This window comes from Schistocerca serialis, unplaced genomic scaffold, assembly GCF_023864345.2.
Source record: "Schistocerca serialis cubense isolate TAMUIC-IGC-003099 unplaced genomic scaffold, iqSchSeri2.2 HiC_scaffold_884, whole genome shotgun sequence".
Lineage (NCBI taxonomy): Eukaryota > Metazoa > Arthropoda > Insecta > Orthoptera > Acrididae > Schistocerca > Schistocerca serialis.
This window is the reverse complement of record NW_026048501.1, coordinates 1,060,182-1,081,710: the sequence shown is the minus strand read 5'-3', so window position 1 is coordinate 1,081,710 and position 21,529 is coordinate 1,060,182. Positions and strand designations below refer to the sequence as shown.

Below are 21,529 nucleotides of genomic sequence, written 5' to 3'. Positions count from 1 at the left end.
TATAGCCACTGGGTTCCTACTTCTCCTGCTGTTACTTCATCCCAACCTGGTGCTTTGCCCCCTTTCATCCTCTTTATGGCTTCTTCCACTTCATTCCAAGTTAGATCATCAATTTCACCACTATTATAATTGTCTGCTGCCTTAGGCTCTCCATCGCTGTTAGTTACCCGCTTGGCGGCATTCAACAGATCTTCAAAGTACTCCTTCCAAATCTTTTTGAGCTCATGCATTTCCTCCACAACTCTTCCATTATTATCCATGATCCTCAGGCACTCGCTTCTGTCGTTCCTCTTATTTCTTACCATGGTGTAAAGTACTTTTTTGTTCCCTTCACTGTCCTCTTCTAACATTCTTGTCCATTTTTCCATCCTATTCTTCTTCTCCGCCCTTACTATGGTCTGTGCCGCTTTCTTTTTTTCCTTATACACTCCTGGAAATTGAAATAAGAACACCGTGAATTCATTGTCCCAGGAAGGGGAAACTTTATTGACACATTCCTGGGGTCAGATACATCACATGATCACACTGACAGAAACACAGGCACATAGACACAGGCAACAGAGCATGCACAATGTCGGCACTAGTACAGTGTATATCCACCTTTCGCAGCAATGCAGGCTGCTATTCTCCCATGGAGACGATCGTAGAGATGCTGGATGTAGTCCTGTGGAACGGCTTGCCATGCCATTTCCACCTGGCGCCTCAGTTGGACCAGCGTTCGTGCTGGACGTGCAGACCGCGTGAGACGACGCTTCATCCAGTCCCAAACATGCTCAATGGGGGACAGATCCGGAGATCTTGCTGGCCAGGGTAGTTGACTTACACCTTCTAGAGCACGTTGGGTGGCACGGGATACATGCGGACGTGCATTGTCCTGTTGGAACAGCAAGTTCTCTTGCCGGTCTAGGAATGGTAGAACGATGGGTTCAATGACGGTTTGGATGTACCGTGCACTATTCAGTGTCCCCTCGACGATCACCAGTGGTGTATGGCCAGTGTAGGAGATCGCTCCCCACACCATGATGCCGGGTGTTGGCCCTGTGTGCCTCGGTCGTATGCAGTCCTGATTGTGGCGCTCACCTGCACGGTGCCAAACACGCATACGACCATCATTGGCACCAAGGCAGAAGCGACTCTCATCGCTGAAGACGACACGTCTCCATTCGCCCCTCCATTCACGCCTGTCGCGACACCACTGGAGGCGGGCTGCACTATGTCGGGGCGTGAGTGGAAGACGGCCTAACGGTGTGCGGGACCGTAGCCCAGCTTCATGGAGACGGTTGCGAATGGTCCTCGCCGATACCCCAGGAGCAACAGTGTCCCTAATTTGCTGGGAAGTGGCGGTGCGGTCCCCTACGGTACTGCGTAGGATCCTACGGTCTTGGCGTGCATCCGTGCGTCGCTGCGGTCCGGTCCCAGGTCGACGGGCACGTGCACCTTCCGCCGACCACTGGCGACAACATCGATGTACTGTGGAGACCTCACGCCCTACGTGTTGAGCAATTCGCCGGTACGTCCACCCGGCCTCCCGCATGCCCACTATACGCCCTCGCTCAAAGTCCGTCAACTGCACATACGGTTCACGTCCACGCTGTCGCGGCATGCTACCAGTGTTAAAGACTGCGATGGAGCTCCGTATGCCACGGCAAACTGGCTGACACTGACGGCGGCGGTGCACAAATGCTGCGCAGCTAGCGCCATTCGACGGCCAACACCGCGGTTCCTGGTGTGTCCGCTGTGCCGTGCGCGTGATCATTGCTTGTACAGCCCTCTCGCAGTGTCCGGAGCAAGTATGGTGGGTCTGACACACCGGTGTCAATGTGTTCTTTTTTCCATTTCCAGGAGTGTATTTTACCCTAGCTTCCTCTGTTCGGGTCTGGAACCATTCTCTGAAGGCTTTGTTCTTTCGAAGTACTGCCTCTTTACATATGTTGTTCCACCATGGGGTTTCCCTACTTCTCCTCTTTGTGCTATTTCTTCTGCACACAGTCTCAGCTGCCTCAACTAGAGCCCTCTTAAAATCTCCCCATTCTTCTTCCACTGTTCTCTGATCTTCCTTTGGCAGCTTCTTCCTGATCAGTGTCTGGTACTGGGTCCTCCGTTCATCCTCTTTCAGCATCCATGTCTTCAACCTTTTCTCCTGTATATCTGCTGCCCTCCTATCTTTTTTCTCTCTCAGGGTGGCTACCAACAGCCGATGGTCACTGTCTAAGGCCTCAGATGGAATGACCTTAACATCTGTGAGGCTGCTCATCATCTGCCTATCCACTAGTACATAGTCTACTACTGAAGTTTGGGACCTGTCTCCACTGTACCAAGTTATTTTGTGGCTACTTCTCTTCTTGTACTAGGAATTTGCGATCGCCAGCCCATTCCTCTTGCAGAATTCCAGAAACAGTTTTCCTTCTCTATTTCGGTTCCCCCAGCCCTCTGGTCCCATTATCTCCTCGAATCCTTTCCTGTCTGTGCCAACATGTGCATTGAGGTCCCCTATTATAATCTGATTTCCTCCATTTAGCTGCTTTTGCATGTCATCTTCAAATTCCTCCTTCTCCTTTTTTGTACACCCCACCTGCGGGGCATATGCTTGGATGATATCAATGCTTTTTCCTTTCACCCGTACTCTGGCTTTTATCATTCGATCATTGATACCTTCCACCTCCTCCTGCAGACCCTCTCTGACCACTATTGCCACTCCATTTCTTCCCCTCACATTCCCTATCCAGTACAGTTTACATCCTTTACTTAGTGGTTTTCCACCAACTCCTCTCCACCTAGTCTCAGCAAGTCCCAAGTTGTCCAATTTCCTCCTTTCCATCATTTCTACAATTTCTTCTAACTTCCCAGTTAGAGTCCTTACGTTTAAGGTGCCCAGTCGTAAACCATCTCGTAATCCTTTTCCATTGCTTGGTCGGTTTCCTTTAAATCCGTTCCGTGATCCGAGGCATGTTCCCTTTTTAAAAGCAGTTGATTTATCCACTACTGGCTTGCTAGGCCTATCGCAGAAACAAATAATAGAAAACACAAATTTAAAAACTTGAAAATAACAATATTTAAAATTATGGTCAAAGTATTATAAGTGATATAAGTGGCGATATAACTGCCATTTATTGTGGGTTTCTGTGCACCATGCACTGCTCTGCTACAATTAAGTGGTTGCTTTTCTCTTATTTTACAAATCAGTTTGGTGGGTGGCGTACTTCTAGTGTGCTCATTTGCATTTTTGTAGCCATTATATGGCTCTGTGATCTCATAGAGAGATCACTTGCCTTGAGACTATACTGAAAAGAAGCTGAATACCTCTTGATTTTTAGAACTGAATCTCCCAATTTTTTTAAGTTGGTAGATATGATACTGTCACTCAAGAATGCTGATGGAGCCACAACCTCATCTCCACTTGCACTGCATCATCACTATTAAAGTGAAGTTCTTGAAAGTATTCTTTAAGTTATGGAAACAGACGAAAATTGGATGGGGCCATGTCAGGACTGTATGGAGGATGATTGATGACAGTGAATGCAAGGTATAGCATTGTTGCAGATATTCCTGCGCTCACGTGTGGTCTGTCATTGTCGTGCTGAAGGAGAGGGTGCCCCATGTGTGAATGAAATCTTTAAATTCAAAATTCAGTTACTGCACGCTGTTTATCACTCTCCAAAATAATTATGTTGGCTTGTTTCGTGACTTACATTCATACTCTACGTGATAGAAGTAAACCATTGAAACAATCCAGTAGTTGATCTGAAGCTCCCGTATTTTACTGGATTTTCCAGTTTTCATACATTTTCTGTCAGTTGTCATACTATGTCAATGCTGCCAGGGTACTGCTATGCAGTGCCCTTGGGAACCGTGAACCAGCTTCTCTCCTGTGGACTTCAATCTGCAGTGCCGTTGATGCTGAAACAGACTTTTTTCTTCTACTTGGTGGTACAGCACCTCCAGAGAAGTTGAACTCAAAGTATTTTCTGTAATGTACGATTCTTACTTCTTCTGATTGACTGACTTCATAGGCATAACATTCCAGCTAAATGTTTGTATAAGTGTGTGCCCCAAGAGACTTGGAAAATTTGGTTTGCAATAAAATCTGAATATCAGTTGACTTTTCAGCAATGATTTCTTTTACATCACATAGGTCATGTGCTCCATCCTCTTCACTCCTAGTGCCGCAGAGTGAAAGACTCCAGTAAGTAGATAGAAGCAGCACACTATGGCCCTAATTGCTGAGAGCACGGGATCACAACTCTGATCTGCACAAACCATCAAAAACCTCCCGAATTTGGGGTGCTTCCTACTAACTACCTACCTTATCATATAAACATCATTCGTTGGCCAATAGAGATCAAGGACGTGGAACATATCATTCTATGAATGACATGTTACACCTCAACATTTCGCACCGTAGGTTACGCGCTACAATTCAGAGCCCTGTAGTGGCAGAGGGCTGCCAGTATGTAGACATGAAGAATAAAGATGTAGAATGTAAAATGTTTGTTTTATTTAAAAAGCTATGAGTTGTCACATAAAAAATTTGGAGGCATTACTTTCCAGCATGCCTTTGTATTGTACAGACTATGTGGGCCTTCAAGCAGTGTAATATCGTTATCTCAGCCTTTAGCATGTACATAAGAGAAAACAAACACAAAAAAGACAACTTTATCTCAGCACTTGAGGTCCTTCACACGGTACAAAAGGGGAAGACCGGGAATATACTCAAGGAACTGAAAATATGCAGTCACCTCAACAGCCACCCTTACTTCATGGTACTGAGGATGCAAGCAAAATTACTGTCTTTGATTGCTGTACAGCTGCCCTTCCAACTATGAGAAATTAATATTGAGTAGTGATGATGAAGTGGACTCATATGAGTCCAAATGTTGGATAATTAAAGAAATTTATTTTACGGTTGTAAGTATTGTAACATGCAGCATGTCATGCATCGCATACAGATGCTATTTGTATATTTAAAATCTTAGAGCGTAATTTGGTAATAAACAATAAAATACAGCTTCCTTCCCTTCCACCCTGATTGTAACATATAAACTTTTATCTTAAGACTACCATCTTTGGCTGCCACATGTGGTCTTCAGTAGAAATGGTAGCTTGGGAAGTAGGGACATCGAGCAGCTGTTCGCACCGAATTGAGTACACACACACACACACACACACACACACACACACACACACAAACTGTTTGCCAGGATTTTTGTCTAAAGATGAAAGTATATTAAGGAGAGATGTCCAGTTTTATTAATTGCCTATCAGCAAATTGTGCTTACATATTATATTGATGTATATCGATATTTTTATACAGGTGCCATTCAGGCTTCATTGTCAATGATTCCAAATATCTTGATGTTTGTATAATGACCTGATATTTCTGACAAGACTGTTTTGCAAGTACGTACTTATATGTAATGTTTCCAATGTTACATGTTATGAAATGTATAAATGTAAATGTTGGATAACATTGTTGGCAGCAGTATCACATGGGGCACGTTCAGCCATCTGTTGATACAGCATTCTTCCTCTGGACACATTCGCCCCTTCCCTTGTGGATAAGTGAGAACTCTGTTGTGTGTTTATTTGTACAGTGTAGGTGAGCATAATGGATGCATGTGTAGTGTAGTGTTATGCTGGTGCCGAATGACGACGACGACGACGACGACGACTATGACGACGATAATGGAAGGGAGAAGGTGAATGCCAGTGCCTGCACATGGCCTATGCCTCTCAAATATCGCCAAGGGGGTCACCAAGCTTACCCAACAGTTATTGTTGTTGTAGAAACACTTTTTAAGTGCCACAGTTCATTCATGTATTGAAAAATAAAACATTCCAATCAGAAACAGGAAGATAATATACTCTTTGCTGATTATTATACTGCATATATTCAGGCACATTCCACATTTTCTATTTGTTTTGTTTAGACTATTATTTCCTTCTGTACAATTTTGATGCTGTAACGTTTTTTTATTATTGCAGTAATGCGATTGGATGGATCTGTTCCTGTAAAATATGGCCTAAGATTGAACATGGATGAGAAATACAGCAGCATAAAGGCAGCATTGTCACCGTTGTGTGGCATACCAGCTCACTTATTAAGATTGGCAGAAGTAACCGCTGCGCAAATAAAGGTACTCGACAAATTAATCCTCACAGTGTAGTTTATTAAAGTGTTTTAAATGACATAACTTAAATATGTTTGATGGAACAGACTGTACCACCAGATGATCAAAAGATAAAAACTTTGGTCGGTGGTTGCCTCTATGCTTATGAGCTTCCTGAGATGGGTTCATTATTTGGAGAGGAAGAAAGACTTTCGATTTGCTCACAACGCTCTAACAGAGATGGACAAACATTTGTCGCAATCCAGCGGTCTGTACAACCACGCCCACCACCACTGGGTTCAGGTCAGTGCAAATTATTATATATGTTGGCATCACAATATTTCCTTGCATTATCATTAAAGTAATTAACAGGTGTGATTGTTCTAGACAGGGGACAACAATGCAATACCTATTTTTTTGTTTGTGTCAATTTCACTTTTAAGGGATAAAACACTCCCCGAAAGGTAATTTGGCATATTAGGTTTAGAGGGAGTAGCTTCGAAACCATGAAATATATATAAAAAAAAGTGTTTTACATAAAAGTTGAAGTGTAAAACATTCTTGAAAAATACATAATCAACTTTTGAAGAAAATTAAAAATTTGTAAATTAACCCCACCATCATTAATGCTATTTGTGAAATGGAAACTTTTGTTACAACTTAAATTAAAGAAGCTCTCATGCCAGATACATACATGTCCATGTTTAATAAAGCTAGTTTCTGTATTACAATATTTGGCAAATAAGGTGTACACAGTGTGCTGTCAGAGTACGTGAAACATACCTAATTAAAATATCTAAACATTCGTTATGATTTGCATTATTTTAGTTTGTGTTTTAGTTTATGTTTTAAACTGTTATATTATGTTGGAAATTATTGTTCTTTTACCTTTTTAGTGTACCATGTCACATACATCTATTTTGTTAGTTGAAAATAGTAAATACAACACAACTTTTTTTTTTTTTTACACCCACACTGAGAAAGTAAACATATTTCAAATTTCTTTTGACTTGTTCAGACGTTAATTTACCAGATTTTGATGCTGTCAAAATATTTGGGGATTCATAAAGAGATTCTCAAATTCTCAGTTCAAACTCTCCATTAATTTCTTTCAGAATATTGAAAAGGGGGGTTCGCAATTTATCAGTTTCAGAGACTGATGGCTGAATTGTGTACGTGAACTTTGCTTTATGATGCATCCCCATAGACTCTCAAAAAGAAGACCTCACAAACAGTCAAACAAGGTATGGCATACTATCCACCAAAAACACTCACAGTTCTTCATGACACAACGGTGATGCCAAGAACTGTTTTGTACATTAATATCTGTTTCTGAAGACCAAATGAAACAGTGAAAAATCACCACCACCACCACCACCACCACCGTCCCTGGCTGCAGATGCCAGATTGTGAGCAACTGCACACGATAGGAGAAGTGATGTGTTTGGTGGCGGTAAGGAGGCGGCCGGAGTGGGAAGGACAGGGAGAGCTCAGTACTGGTTGGGGACAGTAAATGCAGTTTGTGGGAGCGTACAGGGACGAGGTGGAGAGAGGGCAGGACAGGATTCCAAACCTACCTCCTCCTTTGTAGTCACCATGACCAACTACATCTTCACCTACAATTACGTCTCGTTTGAAGGCATCCCATACAAAAAAATCCAGGGTATGGCAATGAGCACGTGCATAACACAATCCTATTCGTGAGTCATCTAGAGAAATTGTTCCTAACAACCAGATTCCCAAACCTCTGGTTCAGATTCATTGATGACAGCGTCATGATCGGGATTGAGGGTGAGGATGATGTGTCCACATTCCTCCAGAACAACTACTACTTCTCCCCCATTCACTTCACCTGGTCCTGCTGAACCAACAAGCCCCTTCCTTGATTTTGACCTCCACTTCAAGATGGCTACATCAGTAGTCACCCATTCCATATCAAGAATGCTTCCATACAGCCTAGCCACCCATTGCCGTTGCATCTGTTGTGACAAGCAGTCCCTATATAAATATACCAAGGAGCTCACTGAAGCCTTCACATACCATAATTACCCTCCTAATCTTGTATAGAAACAGATTTTCCATGCCTTATCTCTCCAGTTGTACCCCATCTTCCAAAATCCCATCGTCCGATAACAGAGGAGCATTCCCCTTGTGACTCAGTACCAACCAGGACTGGAGCAACTAAATACCTTCTCTTCCAGGGTTTCAACTACCTCTCATCATGCCCTGAAATGAGGAATGTCCTACCCACTATTCTTCCCACCAGTTCCACAGTGGTATTCTGCTGCCCACCAAACCTACACAATATCCTCATCCATGCCTACACAGCCCCTGCTCTCAACCCCTTACCTCATGGCTCATATCCCTATAATAAACCTAGATGGAAGACCTATTGCACACATCCTCCCACCACCGCCTTCTCCAGTCCGGTCACAAGCATCGGCTATCCCATCAAAGGCAGAGCTACCTGTGAAACCAGTCGTGATCTACAAGCTAAGCTGCAACCACTGTGCTGCATTCTGCATGGACATGACAAGCAAGAAGCTGTCTGTCTGCATTAATGACTGCCGACAAACTGAGGCCAAGAAGCTGGACCACCCAGTTGCTGAGCGTGCTGCCCATCACAATGGTCTTCATTTTAATGACTGTTTCACAGCCTCAGCCATCTGGATCCTTCCTATTAACACCAGCTTTTCTGAACTGTGCAGGTGGGAACTCTTCACTGCAATTTATCCTCTGCTCACATAACCCTCCTGACCTGAACCTACATTACTCACTGTCCTTTACCCAACTATTCCCACACCACAGCCCTCTATTCCACAAAATACTCACTGTCCTTACCCAACTATTCCTTCCCTGTTCCCACTCCACAGCCTTCTATTCCACAAGTGCTCTGTCTTTTTATGTATCTTCTTTTCCACCCCCACCCACACCTCCCACTTCCACTTTCACTCCCACTCCCATCCCCACCCCCACCCCCACTCTCTGCCCAATCTCCTGAATGCACTTAGTTGCCCTACCCTCACCCCACCTTGCCCCTGTATGCTCCCAGAAACAGCACTATACCGTCTCCCATCTGTACCCCAGTCTCCCTCCCCCTTTGTGCCCGAGTCTCTTCCTTATCCCCACCACCCAGATTGCTTCTCCCACCATGTGCAGTTGTTCACAGTCTGGCCTCAGCAGCCAGCGACAGTGGTCATGTTTGTGCGAGTTGCATTTGTCCAAATCTCTCTCTCTCTCTCTCTCTCTCTCTCTCTCTCTCTCTCTCTCTCTCTCTCTCTCTCTGTGTGTGTGTGTGTGTGTGTGTGTGTGTGTGTGTGTGTGTGTGTGTGTTCATCGTCTAATTCAGAAGAAGGCCTCAGAGCCAAAAGCTTCCGTGGTTAGTAACCTTCTTGTAATGCATTTCTGCAACTCAACATCTTTGCAATATGGTCAGTAACAATCTGTCTTTTTCATAATATTGTCATTTTTCTGAAGACTGATATTTGAAGATTACATAAATATTGCAACATGTGCTAACACAAGCTGTTACCACCCCCAGCTCTTTCTGATACCTCTCTTCAGTAGCAGCAGCCAAGAGATGCTGCAGTTTGTGCCTTGCAGTCTAATGTGGTTTGCCAGCTAGCAGCTTGTGAGGTACAAGGCTGTACCACTAGTTGGCAGACTCACAATTTGGTCTGTGGTGTTGCCGAGAGCTGCAGGTCCTGGAGTATTCTCATTGGTGCTTCCTGTTACATAAGCTGGCACCGACAGCTCTACAGCTGTCTCATCTGCCGCTCGCTACTATTACGGAACTGTACATCACCACACGACTTCTGGACCTCACTGTACTCTTCAGGAACCCTTTCTCATGGAACGCTGTGTGGATTACTTCCCTTTGTGTGGATTTCTAGATGTGTCTGCCTGTATTTGTTAGCAGTCACTGAACGTTTAATGTAGAACAAATGTGTGCGTTACTGATGTGTGACTTTATATTGTGTGTACAGGTAGGGAAGATGCCAACGATAAACCCAATTAATATTTGCTGAATACTAAGTGATAATTTCAGCCGTATGAATTCCTTGATAGTTCTATCAGTTCACAGGAAGTGGACCTGAAAGACACCATTTTAGCATTGATTTGTGATGGATGGATGTTTGACAGTTATGGAAAAAGATAATGGGCTACAGTTTTTTGATTGGAGCTCCATGCTATAGCAATGATTGACAATGATTGTGTATCTGCCTGTGAAACATGTGAAGAGTCCTTCATCCCAGGTAACATCCTTTCCTCAGAAAACAGCAAATTTTGAATATAAGAAATCTGCAGTTAAATTTTGGGAAAACAGAAAGAAGGGGAAAAGTTCGCTTTCATCAAAAATGGCTCTGAGCACTATGGGACTTAACATCTGTGGTCATCAGTCCCCTAGAACTTAGAACTACTTAAACCTAACCAACCTAAGGACATCACACACATCCATGCCCGACACAGGATTTGAACCTGCGACCGTAGCGGTCACGCAGTTCCAGATTGTAACGCCTAGAACCGCACGGCCACACCGGCCGGCTTGCTTTCATCCATGCATGATAAATATAGCTAAGTTATGTTAGTTAACAGCTGTCTCATGGGGAAAAGTATATTCTTCGTGGTGGCTTGAAACATGGTAATGTGAAGGTATTCTACTCCTGCATCTGCATGCATACTCTGCAAATCACATTTAAGAGCCTGGTTGAGGGTTAATCGAATCACCTTAACAATTATTCTTTTACTCCAATCTCATACAAATGAACACCTATGTCTTCCCATGCAAGCTCTGATTTCCCTTACTTTATTATGATCATCATTTCTCCCTATGTAGGTCAGCATCAACAAAATGTTTCCACATTCGGAGGAGAAAGTTGGTGATTGAAATTTTGTGAGAACATTCCACCATAGTGAAAAACAGCATTTGTCTTAATGCTGTCCACCCCAAATCCTGTATCATTTCAGTGACAGTCTCTCCCTATTTCGCGTTAATACAAAACGTGCTGCCCTTCTTTGAGCTTTCTCAATGTACTCCATCAATCCTATCTGGTAAGGATCCCACACCGTGCAGCAGTATTCTAAAAGAGGATGGACAAGCATAGTGTAGGCAGTCTCTTTCGTACATCTGTTAAATTTTCTAAGTGTCCTGCCAATAGAACGCAGTCTTTGGTTAGCCTTCCCAGAATATTTTCTTTGTGTTACTTCCAATTGAAGTTGTCAGTAATTGAAATTCCCAGGTATTTAGTTGAATTTGACATTTAGATTTGGCTGATTTATTGTGTAATCGAAGTTTAACGCATTCCTTTTAGCACTCATGTGGATGTCCTCACACTTTTTATTATTTAGGGTCAATTGCCAATTTTTCCACCATATAGATATCTTTTCTAAATTGTTTTTCATTTTGCTTTGATCCTCTGATGACTTGACTAGTCGATATATGACAGCATCATCTGCAAACAGTGTAAGACAGCTGCTCAGATTGTCTCCTAAATCATTTATATAGGTAAGGAACAGCAAAGGGCCTATAACACTACCTTGGGGAATGCCAGAAATCATGTCTGTTTTACTCTATGACTTTCAGTCAGTTACTACGAACTGTGACCTCTCTGACAGGAAATCGTGAATCTAGTCAAATAACTGAGATGATATCCATAAGCAAGCAATTTCACTACAAGCCACTTGTGTGATATAGTGTCAGAAGCCTTCTGGAAATCTCGAAATAATGGAATAAATTTGAAATCCCTTGTCAGTAGCACTCAACACTTCATGTGAGTAAAGAGCTAATTGTGTTTAATGAGGACAATGTTTTCTAAATCTACATTGACTGTGTGTTAATTGACCATTCTCTTCAGGGTAATACATGATGTTTGAACACAATGCGTGTTCCAAAATCCTGCTATGTATTGGCGTTAATGATATGGGCCTGTAATTTCGTGAGGGACTACTACTACTACTGATAATAATAATAATAATAATAATAATAATAATTACTGCTACCTACTACTACCACCTTTCTTGAATATTGGTGTGACCTGTGCAACTTTCCAGTCTTTGGGTACGGATCTTTTGTGGAGCGAACAGTTGTATATGATTGTTAAGTCTGGAGCCATTGTATCAGTGTACTTTGAAAGGAATGTTAACTGGAATACAGTCTGGACCGGAAGACTTGCTTTTGTTAAGTAGTTTATCTTGCTTCACTACTCCAAGGATATCTATTTCTACGTTACTCATGATGGCAGCTGTTCTTGATTTGAATTCTGTAATATTTACTTTCTCTTCTTTAGTGAAGGAATTTTGGAAGGCTGTGTTTAGTAACTCTGCCTTGGCAGCACTATCGTCGATATTATTTCCATTAGTATTGCACAGAGAAGGCATTGATTGTGGCTTGCCGCTAGCATACGACCAGAATCTCTTTAGATTTTCTGCTAGGTTTCGAGACAAAGTTTCATTGTGGAAAGTATTATAAGCATCTCATATTGAAGTCCACGCAAAGTTTCGAGATTCTGTGAAAGATCACCAACCTTGGAGATTTCTCATCTGTTTCAATTTAGCATGTTTTTTTCATCGTTTCTGCAACAATATTCCGACCCATTTTGTGTACCAAGGAGGATCAGCTCAGTTATTTGTTAATCAGTTGCTGCTGATACTATTTCTTTGAATTCAACCCACATCTGGTGTGCACTTGCATTGTTAATTTGGAAGGAGTGGAGTTTGTCACTCAGGAAGGAATCAAGTTAATTTTTATCTTCTTTTTTTTAATAGGTTATGTTTTTCATTTATTTTTGGAGGATTTGGGGGTTACAGTATTCAGTCTTGCTATGAAACCCCTGTGTTAATTAATGCCTGCATCCGTTTGGATGCTTGTTATTAGATCAATATTATTTGTTGCTAACCATTTCCCTGTTCTGTGACCATCCTTGCTGTAAAACTTGCCCTATGCACCCTCGTACCACCACCTATACCAGCCCTGTAACTGGAAAAACATACACCATCAAAAGGAGAGCCACCTGTGAAACGAAACGTCATATACCACTTGTTATATAAACACTGTTCTACCTTTTACATCGGCATGACTATCACCAAGTTACCAGTTTTGGTGAGTGGGCATAAGCTGGAGGTGCATACTTTCAACACACTGTATCCTGTTGTAGAGCATTTTCTGCAACATGACAATCGTGACCTCAGTGCCATTTCATCTCAGGTGCTGTCTGGTTTCTTCCGTCAGACACGAGTTTCTCAAAACTCTGCAGGTGGGACCTGCCGCTACACATCCTTCATTCTTGCCATCCACCTGGACTTAATTTGCATTAATTCCTCCTGTTTTGGCTGTTCTTGACAGTAACCATTCCTGTCTTCATTCACTTTTAGTTTTCTACTTTTTTCATTTCTTGACCTGTCTATTTTTCATCATTGTGTTCCTACCTCTATTACGTATAATGCACTTAGCTTTTCACTTTTATTAAGTTGTGTACGATATTTTAGCTGTAATCACTGTCGCCATATTACCTTATCTTCCACCTTGAAACTCTCAGGTTTTCAAATCTCACCTGGTGCCACCCCAGAAATTGGTCTTTCCGTCTCATCTTGTGCTCCAGGTCTCTCCTGACCAGGGGTTTTGGGTGACTTTTCTGAACTGTATCCCCTTTCCAAAACTCACCAGTCGTTTTCCTTCGAGCTTCTTTTTTCCCTTTCGATCCTTTTGCCAGGAGGTGGAGCTACTGGCTCCAAAAGCTTGCAAAGTGTAATACCTTTTATATGTGTAATCGCTTACCGCTTCTTGGTGAATAGATGTTTTATCCATCCAATCTCATTGTACGTGAGGTCAAAGACTTTGTTTATCTGATGACACCCCAAGGCTCGACAGTGCAGGTACAGCTGTTGGACCTATATGGCTTTTGACGATGGAAGACTTTCTGAGAAGATTTTCACATCAAATTTTACTGCATGATTATGATGTCATTCCTCTCTTGAGAAACAATATTATCAAGCTGCAGTCGCTAGTACACAGTCAGTTCTCATCATCAAGGTTTTCGGATGTATTAAAGTATGCCTGGTACAAAGCAGGATATTTAGAGGATCGCCTGCCACACTTTGCGACACTTGCTTCGTTTTGTTTTTTCTTATCTTATCCATCGTGTGTATTATGTGAAAAAATTTAGTTCACTTTCAGTGAATGGTAACAAAAACATTACATTTTAATCCTTTTTATACAGATTTTGTATGATAATAATGAGTTACTTATTATTTTCATTTAACAGAATACACATGCATGAAAAGGTAAACTATAAAAAATAAAATAAAAACAAATGTTATTGAAAATTTAATGTGATTTACATAATACAACAAAAATATATAAAACAGGTAACTTGAATAATAGTTAATGTAAGATATTTTAATTAGATGTGTTGTACATACTCCGGCAACACATTGTGTGAAACTTATTTACCGAAAATGGTATTGTAGATATCAGATTTATTACACAGGGAAGGCGTGAAAACTTCTATAAGTTGTAACAAAAGTTTCCATTTTGCTAAATTCATTAATGTTAGTGAGATAATTTGAAAATTTTCGAATTTTTTTCAGAAGTTGATTGTACAGTTTCCAAGAATGTTAATTTCATTTCAATTATTGTATAATATATTTTATGGTTTAAAAGCTATTTTCTCTAAACCTATTATGCCAAATTATCTTTTGGGGGTGTTTTTCTCCTTAAAAGTGAAATTAACGACAAAAAAGTCGTGCATTATTTTTCCCCTCTGCACACTCCCCATGTTTCATCAACAGTGTTCATTGACACTTGGGAGTGTTCCCTTGTAAGTGCTTTCATCATCGAATTCTGAATAAATACAGTCTGAGTAATTTGTGAGCTTTGAGTTATATTGTTAAAAAACAGTTTCTAACTGTAATAACTATCTTATCCTCTTACACATTTAATAGAAGATTACAATTCTTAATGAGTAGATTATGACAGCATTTTAAATTGTTCAGCTTGGTCATTGAAAATAAAATTTTTGGCACCCCTGGAAACTGTTACTGAGACACTTGCAACTGTAACTATGCACCATGCAATGCATTAGTCATTCAGTTATATAGATATGTTACTAATGACAAGCCCTCACTATATCTACATTTTTGTGCTGTTAAATTCCCTTTTCATGTCCAACATTAACTTAACATTTTGTGTTTTCATATAGGTATGTTGCTCGTCAATATGTGATTTTTGTGTTAGATGTTATCTTTACTGATTTGAAAAATCAGAACACTGGGAAGTGTGCAATAAGATGGAGGGTTAATTATCAGTTTATAAAGTTCATTGGAAGGGAATTGTTCAGATCTTGGCAACTATCATATTTTACGAACTATAAGATGTGCTTCCCTCCCCCCCTCCGCCTGCCCCCCAGAAAATTGCCTCTAAAATTCTGGTTTCTCATATACTTGAAATTGAATGTAAAAGTCTCCAGTGTTTGATTTAAAATTTTCACCAGTGTTAAAAATGGCCACACATTTGATGCCATGGGAAACCTCTCTCTATCTGGCAACATTGGATTCAACTGGCGGTAACAGCACACCAATGCGACGAACATGAGTTGCGAAGATTTACAAGCTTGCTGACACTCTCTCTCTCCTGCCCTTCCATCACAAACCCAGGACACTGTCTAGCCTGTAATGAGTCATTACAGTATACGGTGCCAGTGAACTTGAATTGAAAGTGATTTGTATTATCGTTAACAGTACAATATTTTTGTTAGTAGCTGGTTCCGTAATGGAAAAAAATAAAAGGTATTCATATGATGTGGGCTATAAATTGAGAGTAATAGCATATGCAGAACTACATGGAAACAGAGTAGCATTTTGGCTCTCCACCAACAGAAAAAACCATCAGTGATTGGCAGGTAGGCAAAGAAGAACTGAAATAAATGAAGAGTAAATGTGCAAATAGAGAACTGAATGCAAAATGGCCAAAACTAGAAGATGGTGTACTGAAGTTAATTCGAGGACACCATGAAAATGGCATTGGAATTAATATAAAAATGATTAAAGTGCATGCTTGTAAGCTAGTGCTATGGTGAAACTTAACAGACTTTAAGTATGGAGTTGCTTAGTGCTACAGGTTTATGAAGCATCATGGAGATGAAGCATCATGGAGACAATGTGTGCAACAAAACCAGAATATCTCAGAAAATGCCTTAAAAGTATAAAGAGAAAATATTATCTTTCATCACTTTATAATACAACATAAAAAAAGTGTGGATCTAAGCCAAATAGCGAGTATGGACAAAACTCCTCTGACATTTGATGGGCCGAGAAACGGAACTGTTGCCATGAAGGTGCTAAAACTGTAACTATAAAAACAAGCGAACATGGGAAAATTGCACCACACTGTTGGGCTACAGGTTGTGCTGACGGTACTAAACTTAATCAAGTCATCATTTTCAAGTGCAAAAACAGTGCCAAAACCTGAAGTACTGCCAGGCATTGCTGTTCACATACATGAATAGTGTTGGATGGACGAGGCTGGTATGAAATTATGGATTAACAGATTGAAGGAAAGGTGCTTTATTAAAGACAGATATTCTTCTTGTGCTAGATCAGTTTAGTGGTCATTTGAAAAATTCTGTGAAAGAGAAATTGAAACAGGGAGATACAGAGCTTGCTGTTATTCCAGGAAGTGCGGCCTCTTGATGTCTCGATAAATAAACCATTTAAAGGGTGTATGAGAGAGGAATGGATGATGGGTGAAACCCAACATGAATTTATGCTGAAGGGAGCTTTAAAATGACCTACAATCAAACTCATGTGTCAGTGAATAAGACACCTGTGGTCTAGAGCGAGAGAAGGAATTATTGTTAAACCTTTCAAAAAGTGCAGCATAAGTAATGCTCTTGATGGCAGTGAAGATAATCTTATATGTGAAGAGGACAGTGATGAATAAGAAGAAGAAGAAAGTTCAGATGATGATTTTCAGGGAATCTGCCACCAAAAAACTGATCCTGAACTTATAATCCTACCTGCTGACAAAGGATCCACCACTCTGATTTTGAACTGCAAGAAATACGTCATTAGCAGTCAGATATGTCCACCTACAAAACCTGCCATGGTAAGTCTCCTCAAATACTTAGACCCATCCCAGAAGCTCTCTCTCTCTCACTCCTACCTTCCACATGCCTAAATGTTTCCTAATGTCCATACTCCCAACTACCCAGGACATCAGATTGTCACTGGTTGTTTTGCCTCCACTGAGAGAATCTCTGCACACTTGGATCAACACCGTCAGCTCGTAACTGCAACCTACCCTCCTATATAGAAGATACCATAGACCCTCACAGTTCCTGTTCCTTTACCCCACAGTGCCTCCCTTTACACTAACGTCCCTCATGTCCATGGTCTTGCCACTATTGAATACTACTTTTCCTAGTACCCGATGGATTCCAGACCTAAAACTTCCTTCCTACTTATCGTGACCAGCTATATCCTCACCCACAATTACTTCTTCTTTGAAGGCATCACGTACAAACAAGTCTGGGGTATGGCAAAGGGCACCCGTGTGGCACCATCCTATTAATGGGGCCATCTGGAGGAATCCTTCCCCACTACCCTGAATCCCAAACCCCTCACCTGGTTCAAATTCATTGAGTAAATCTCCGTGATCTGGATCTAGGGTGAAGATACCCTACCCACATTCCTCCAAAACTTCAATATCTTCTCACCGATTCGCTTCACCTGGTGTTCCTCAACCTAACAAGCCACCTTTCTCATTGTTGACCTCCACCTCAAACATGGCTTCATCAGTTCCTCCGACCATATAAAACCTACAAACCACCAGCAATACCTCCACTTAGACTGCTGCCACCCATTCGACATCCAGAAGACCCTTTCTTCATACATCCTAGCCACCTGTGGCCAACACATCTGTAGTAACGGGCAGTCCCTCTCGAAATACACAGGGCATATTCAAAATAATGTGAACATTGATAGTAAGGGGATAATCGTGTTTGACGATCAACAGAGCAGGAAAGGCACGTGTGGCACTGGACTGTGATGCATGAATGCATCCAGTAAATCCCCCTCCCTCTCATTCCTCCACTACCTTCTGTGGACCACCAACAAACAGTCCAGTTCCACACATTAAGATGTGTCAACATGAGGAGCTCAGAAATATGACCCACATTGATATTGATAGTGACCAGTTTCATTTTTCCTGCATTTTTGTGTAAGTGTTTGCTTTACTTTCAGAACATTTAGTGTGCCTTTACAATAATAGATTTATTTAATGTCCTTTGGTTTGTAGTTATCATGTAAAAGTATAAAAGAATCATTTATTAACAACACTGTAAATTAAAATTTCGTAGAATATTAATGTATGCCACAGGAAAAACATATGAAATGAAAGTAAAGTCAGCCTCGTGGCTGGTAGCTGTTTGTTATATATTGTTCCAAAACACAGCAAGAATATTCAGCACACAAATTTTGTGAAAATATGTCTTTGACTTGCACTTTTTACTTTCTGTTGTCATTATGTATTTTGCACAACCTCGCTCTTAATTATAACTAACTGAGTATGTTTCTATTGTTAATATCTGCTAATATTGTGCTCATTTTTGTTACTGTGCTAGCTCTCAATGTGTGAAGGCCACATTGTTTTTCAGAAAGACACAGAAGTTGTTGAAACTCAAGACTCAATAATCTTAGCTACAATTTTTATTAATTAACAGTTGAACTAATAATAAGTTACATAATTGTATCAAATTGTCTTGGAAAAACTGTAAAGCAGGGCTCAACAACTCGCTAGTTTTCAGTGTGAGCGGGCTCTCATGTATGAGCAAAGCAGTTGTGGCACAGTGGGAGTGATGCAAATGCGCATGCACCGTGTGATCGTGACAACATGGGGAAAGTGTCAACTGTGCATTAAGGGAGGGTTGTTTTAACAGGAGTGCCATCCAACAGTGACAGCAGTGAGTTGGAATTGTGTGACTTAGGATTTAAATCTACAGTGTGAGGAATTTTGTCCTTTTACACAGTGAAATAGATTTGCAAAATGTATATAGTGTGCCATGAGACACTGAACACTTACAGGAAGTTCAGTTCACAAATGCACTGTATGTGTTAATACATACAAGAATCATCACAAGTTGTTGTGCTCATTGCTGAGCCTCGTGACATTATTAGGAACATTGAAGAAAATGCAGGTGTGTCAAGGAATTTATTATTTTATCTGTCTACAGACATAATGCCAGTCATATTGGGAAATAAATAAGGATTCATTGTGCAACTGAATGGGAATTGAAAAAGCTTCCAGTGGCCAGTTCACACTAATCTGCAGCTCAAAGTAATTGATTTGCAGTGCAACACAACAATGACTTATAAAGACATTCTAGATTTCTCAGAGAAATGCCCTCAGGAACAATTTCCTTGTTTACATCACTTTCTTCACAGGTCCCCCTTGTGTTCTCTGTGACAATGAAGGTGGTACAATACTTGCAGCTCGCAGGCCTGCGCTGCTCGTAATATGCTTGTGGAGCATTCTTGCTGTGTAGCTTTGCTATAAAGTTATGAGATGGTATTGCTCGACAGTCCTCATATTTCTGAGAAATTTTATATGTCAGTTTGGTGATAACCTGACATTAATTAGTGTTATGTGATATTTTGTTGAATATGCAATGATATTGAAGGAAAAACAAAGAATAAGAAGTATTTCCTGTAGCAGCACAATGATGTGTTGAGGATAATGTGACATGGCACAGCCATCATATTAAGTAATTAGTCAGGAAATGTCCTTAGACTTTAATGTTGTGAATGACTGACTGACTCATCTTTGCCCAGTTCAATCCGCTGAGGATAAAAATTTGAAGTTTGGCATTTTTTCAGAAGGGATTTGTAGGAACTTCCAACCCTAAATCGTTGCTATTAAGGCATCTTTGAAGCTAAACCTATGGAAATTGGTTTGTCACTCGGACACAAAGAAATACATGTTTCAGCATTTTTGGAAATTTAACCCAGTTGTTGTTGTTGTTGTTGTTGTTGTTGTCTTCAGTCCAGAGACTGGTTTGATGCAGCTCTCCATGCTACTCTATCCTGTGCAAGCTTCATCATCTTCCAGTACCTACTGAAACCTACATCCTTCTGAATCTGCTTAGTTTATCCATCTCTTGGTCTCCCTCTAAGATTTTTACCCTCTATGCTGCCCTCAGATATTAAATTGGTGATCCCTTGATGCCTCAGAACATGTCCTACCTACTGATCCCTTCTTCTAGTCAAGTTGGGCCACAAATTTCTCTTCTCCCCAATTCTGTTCAATACCTCGTCATTAGATGGGTAGATCACGTAACTAATCTTCAGCATTCTTCTGTAGCACCACATTTCGAAAGCTTCTGTTCTCTTATTGTCCAAACTATTTATCGTCCATGTTTCACTTCCATACATGGCTACACTCCATACAAATACTTTCAGAAATGACTTCCTGACAGTTAAAGCTATACTTGATGTTAACAAATTTCCCTTTTTCAGAAACGCTTTCTTTGCCATAAAGCTGCATGCCCTCGGGAAAAATTACGGCTGTAGTTTCCCCTTGCTTTCAGCCATTCACAGTACCAGCACAGCAAGGACCAGCACAGCAAGGCCGTTTTGGTTAGTGTTACAAGACCAGATCAGTCAATCATCCATACTGTTGCCCTCGCAACAACTGAAAAGGCTGCTGCCCCTCTTCAGGAACCACTCGTTTGTCTGGCCTCTCAATGGATACTCCTCCGTTGTGGTTCTGTACCACTGAGGCACGCAAGTTCCCTATGAAGGTGAAATAATGGGTGAAAGTTTTTTTGAAAATATATCATTATTAAAGAACTACTGAAGTATTTTTAAAGCTATAACATTGGCATTTGACTTTTCAGTTACAAACAGAAAAAATATATGTTTCAGTGTTTTTGGAAATCGAACCCATAAGGAAGTGAACTAGTGAATGAGATTTTTTGTGAAAATATTGTATTTTGAAAGCATTTTTAAAACTAAATCTATGAAAATTTAAATTTGTATTCTCAGTTAGAAACAAAAATACATCTTTCAGTGTTTTTGGAAATTCAACCCCTTTGGGGGTGAAATGAGGAATGAAAGATTTTATGGAAACATTTCATTGTGCAATCATTTATGAAGTTACATCTGTGAAAATTTGTATCTGGCTTGTGTTAGAAATAAAACATACACGTCACTATTTTTGGAAATTCAACCCTAACGAGCTGAAATAGGGGGTGAAATGTTTTATGAAAATATTTCATAGCAATAGCATTTGTAAAGCTAAATATTTGAAGATTCGTGTTCAACTGTTTTTGGAAATTAAACCCCTAAGGGAGTGAAATAGGATCAGACTGATTCACTGACTCATCATTGCCCAGCCCAAACCGCTGTGGATAGAAACTTGAAGTTTGGAG

The 21,529-nt window shown here is 40.8% G+C and overlaps 1 protein-coding gene across 1 annotated transcript in view; it reads left to right on the top strand.

Annotated features, from left to right (window-relative positions):
• Positions 1-21,529, top strand: part of LOC126452490 (ubiquitin carboxyl-terminal hydrolase 32-like) — a gene marked incomplete at its 5' end in the record, with an annotated part of 138,535 nt that overhangs the window by 37,816 nt on the left and 79,190 nt on the right. The window contains 2 exon segments of the mRNA XM_050091083.1: positions 5,983-6,134; positions 6,215-6,410. Coding sequence (XP_049947040.1) covers positions 5,983-6,134; positions 6,215-6,410 — 348 coding nt within the window.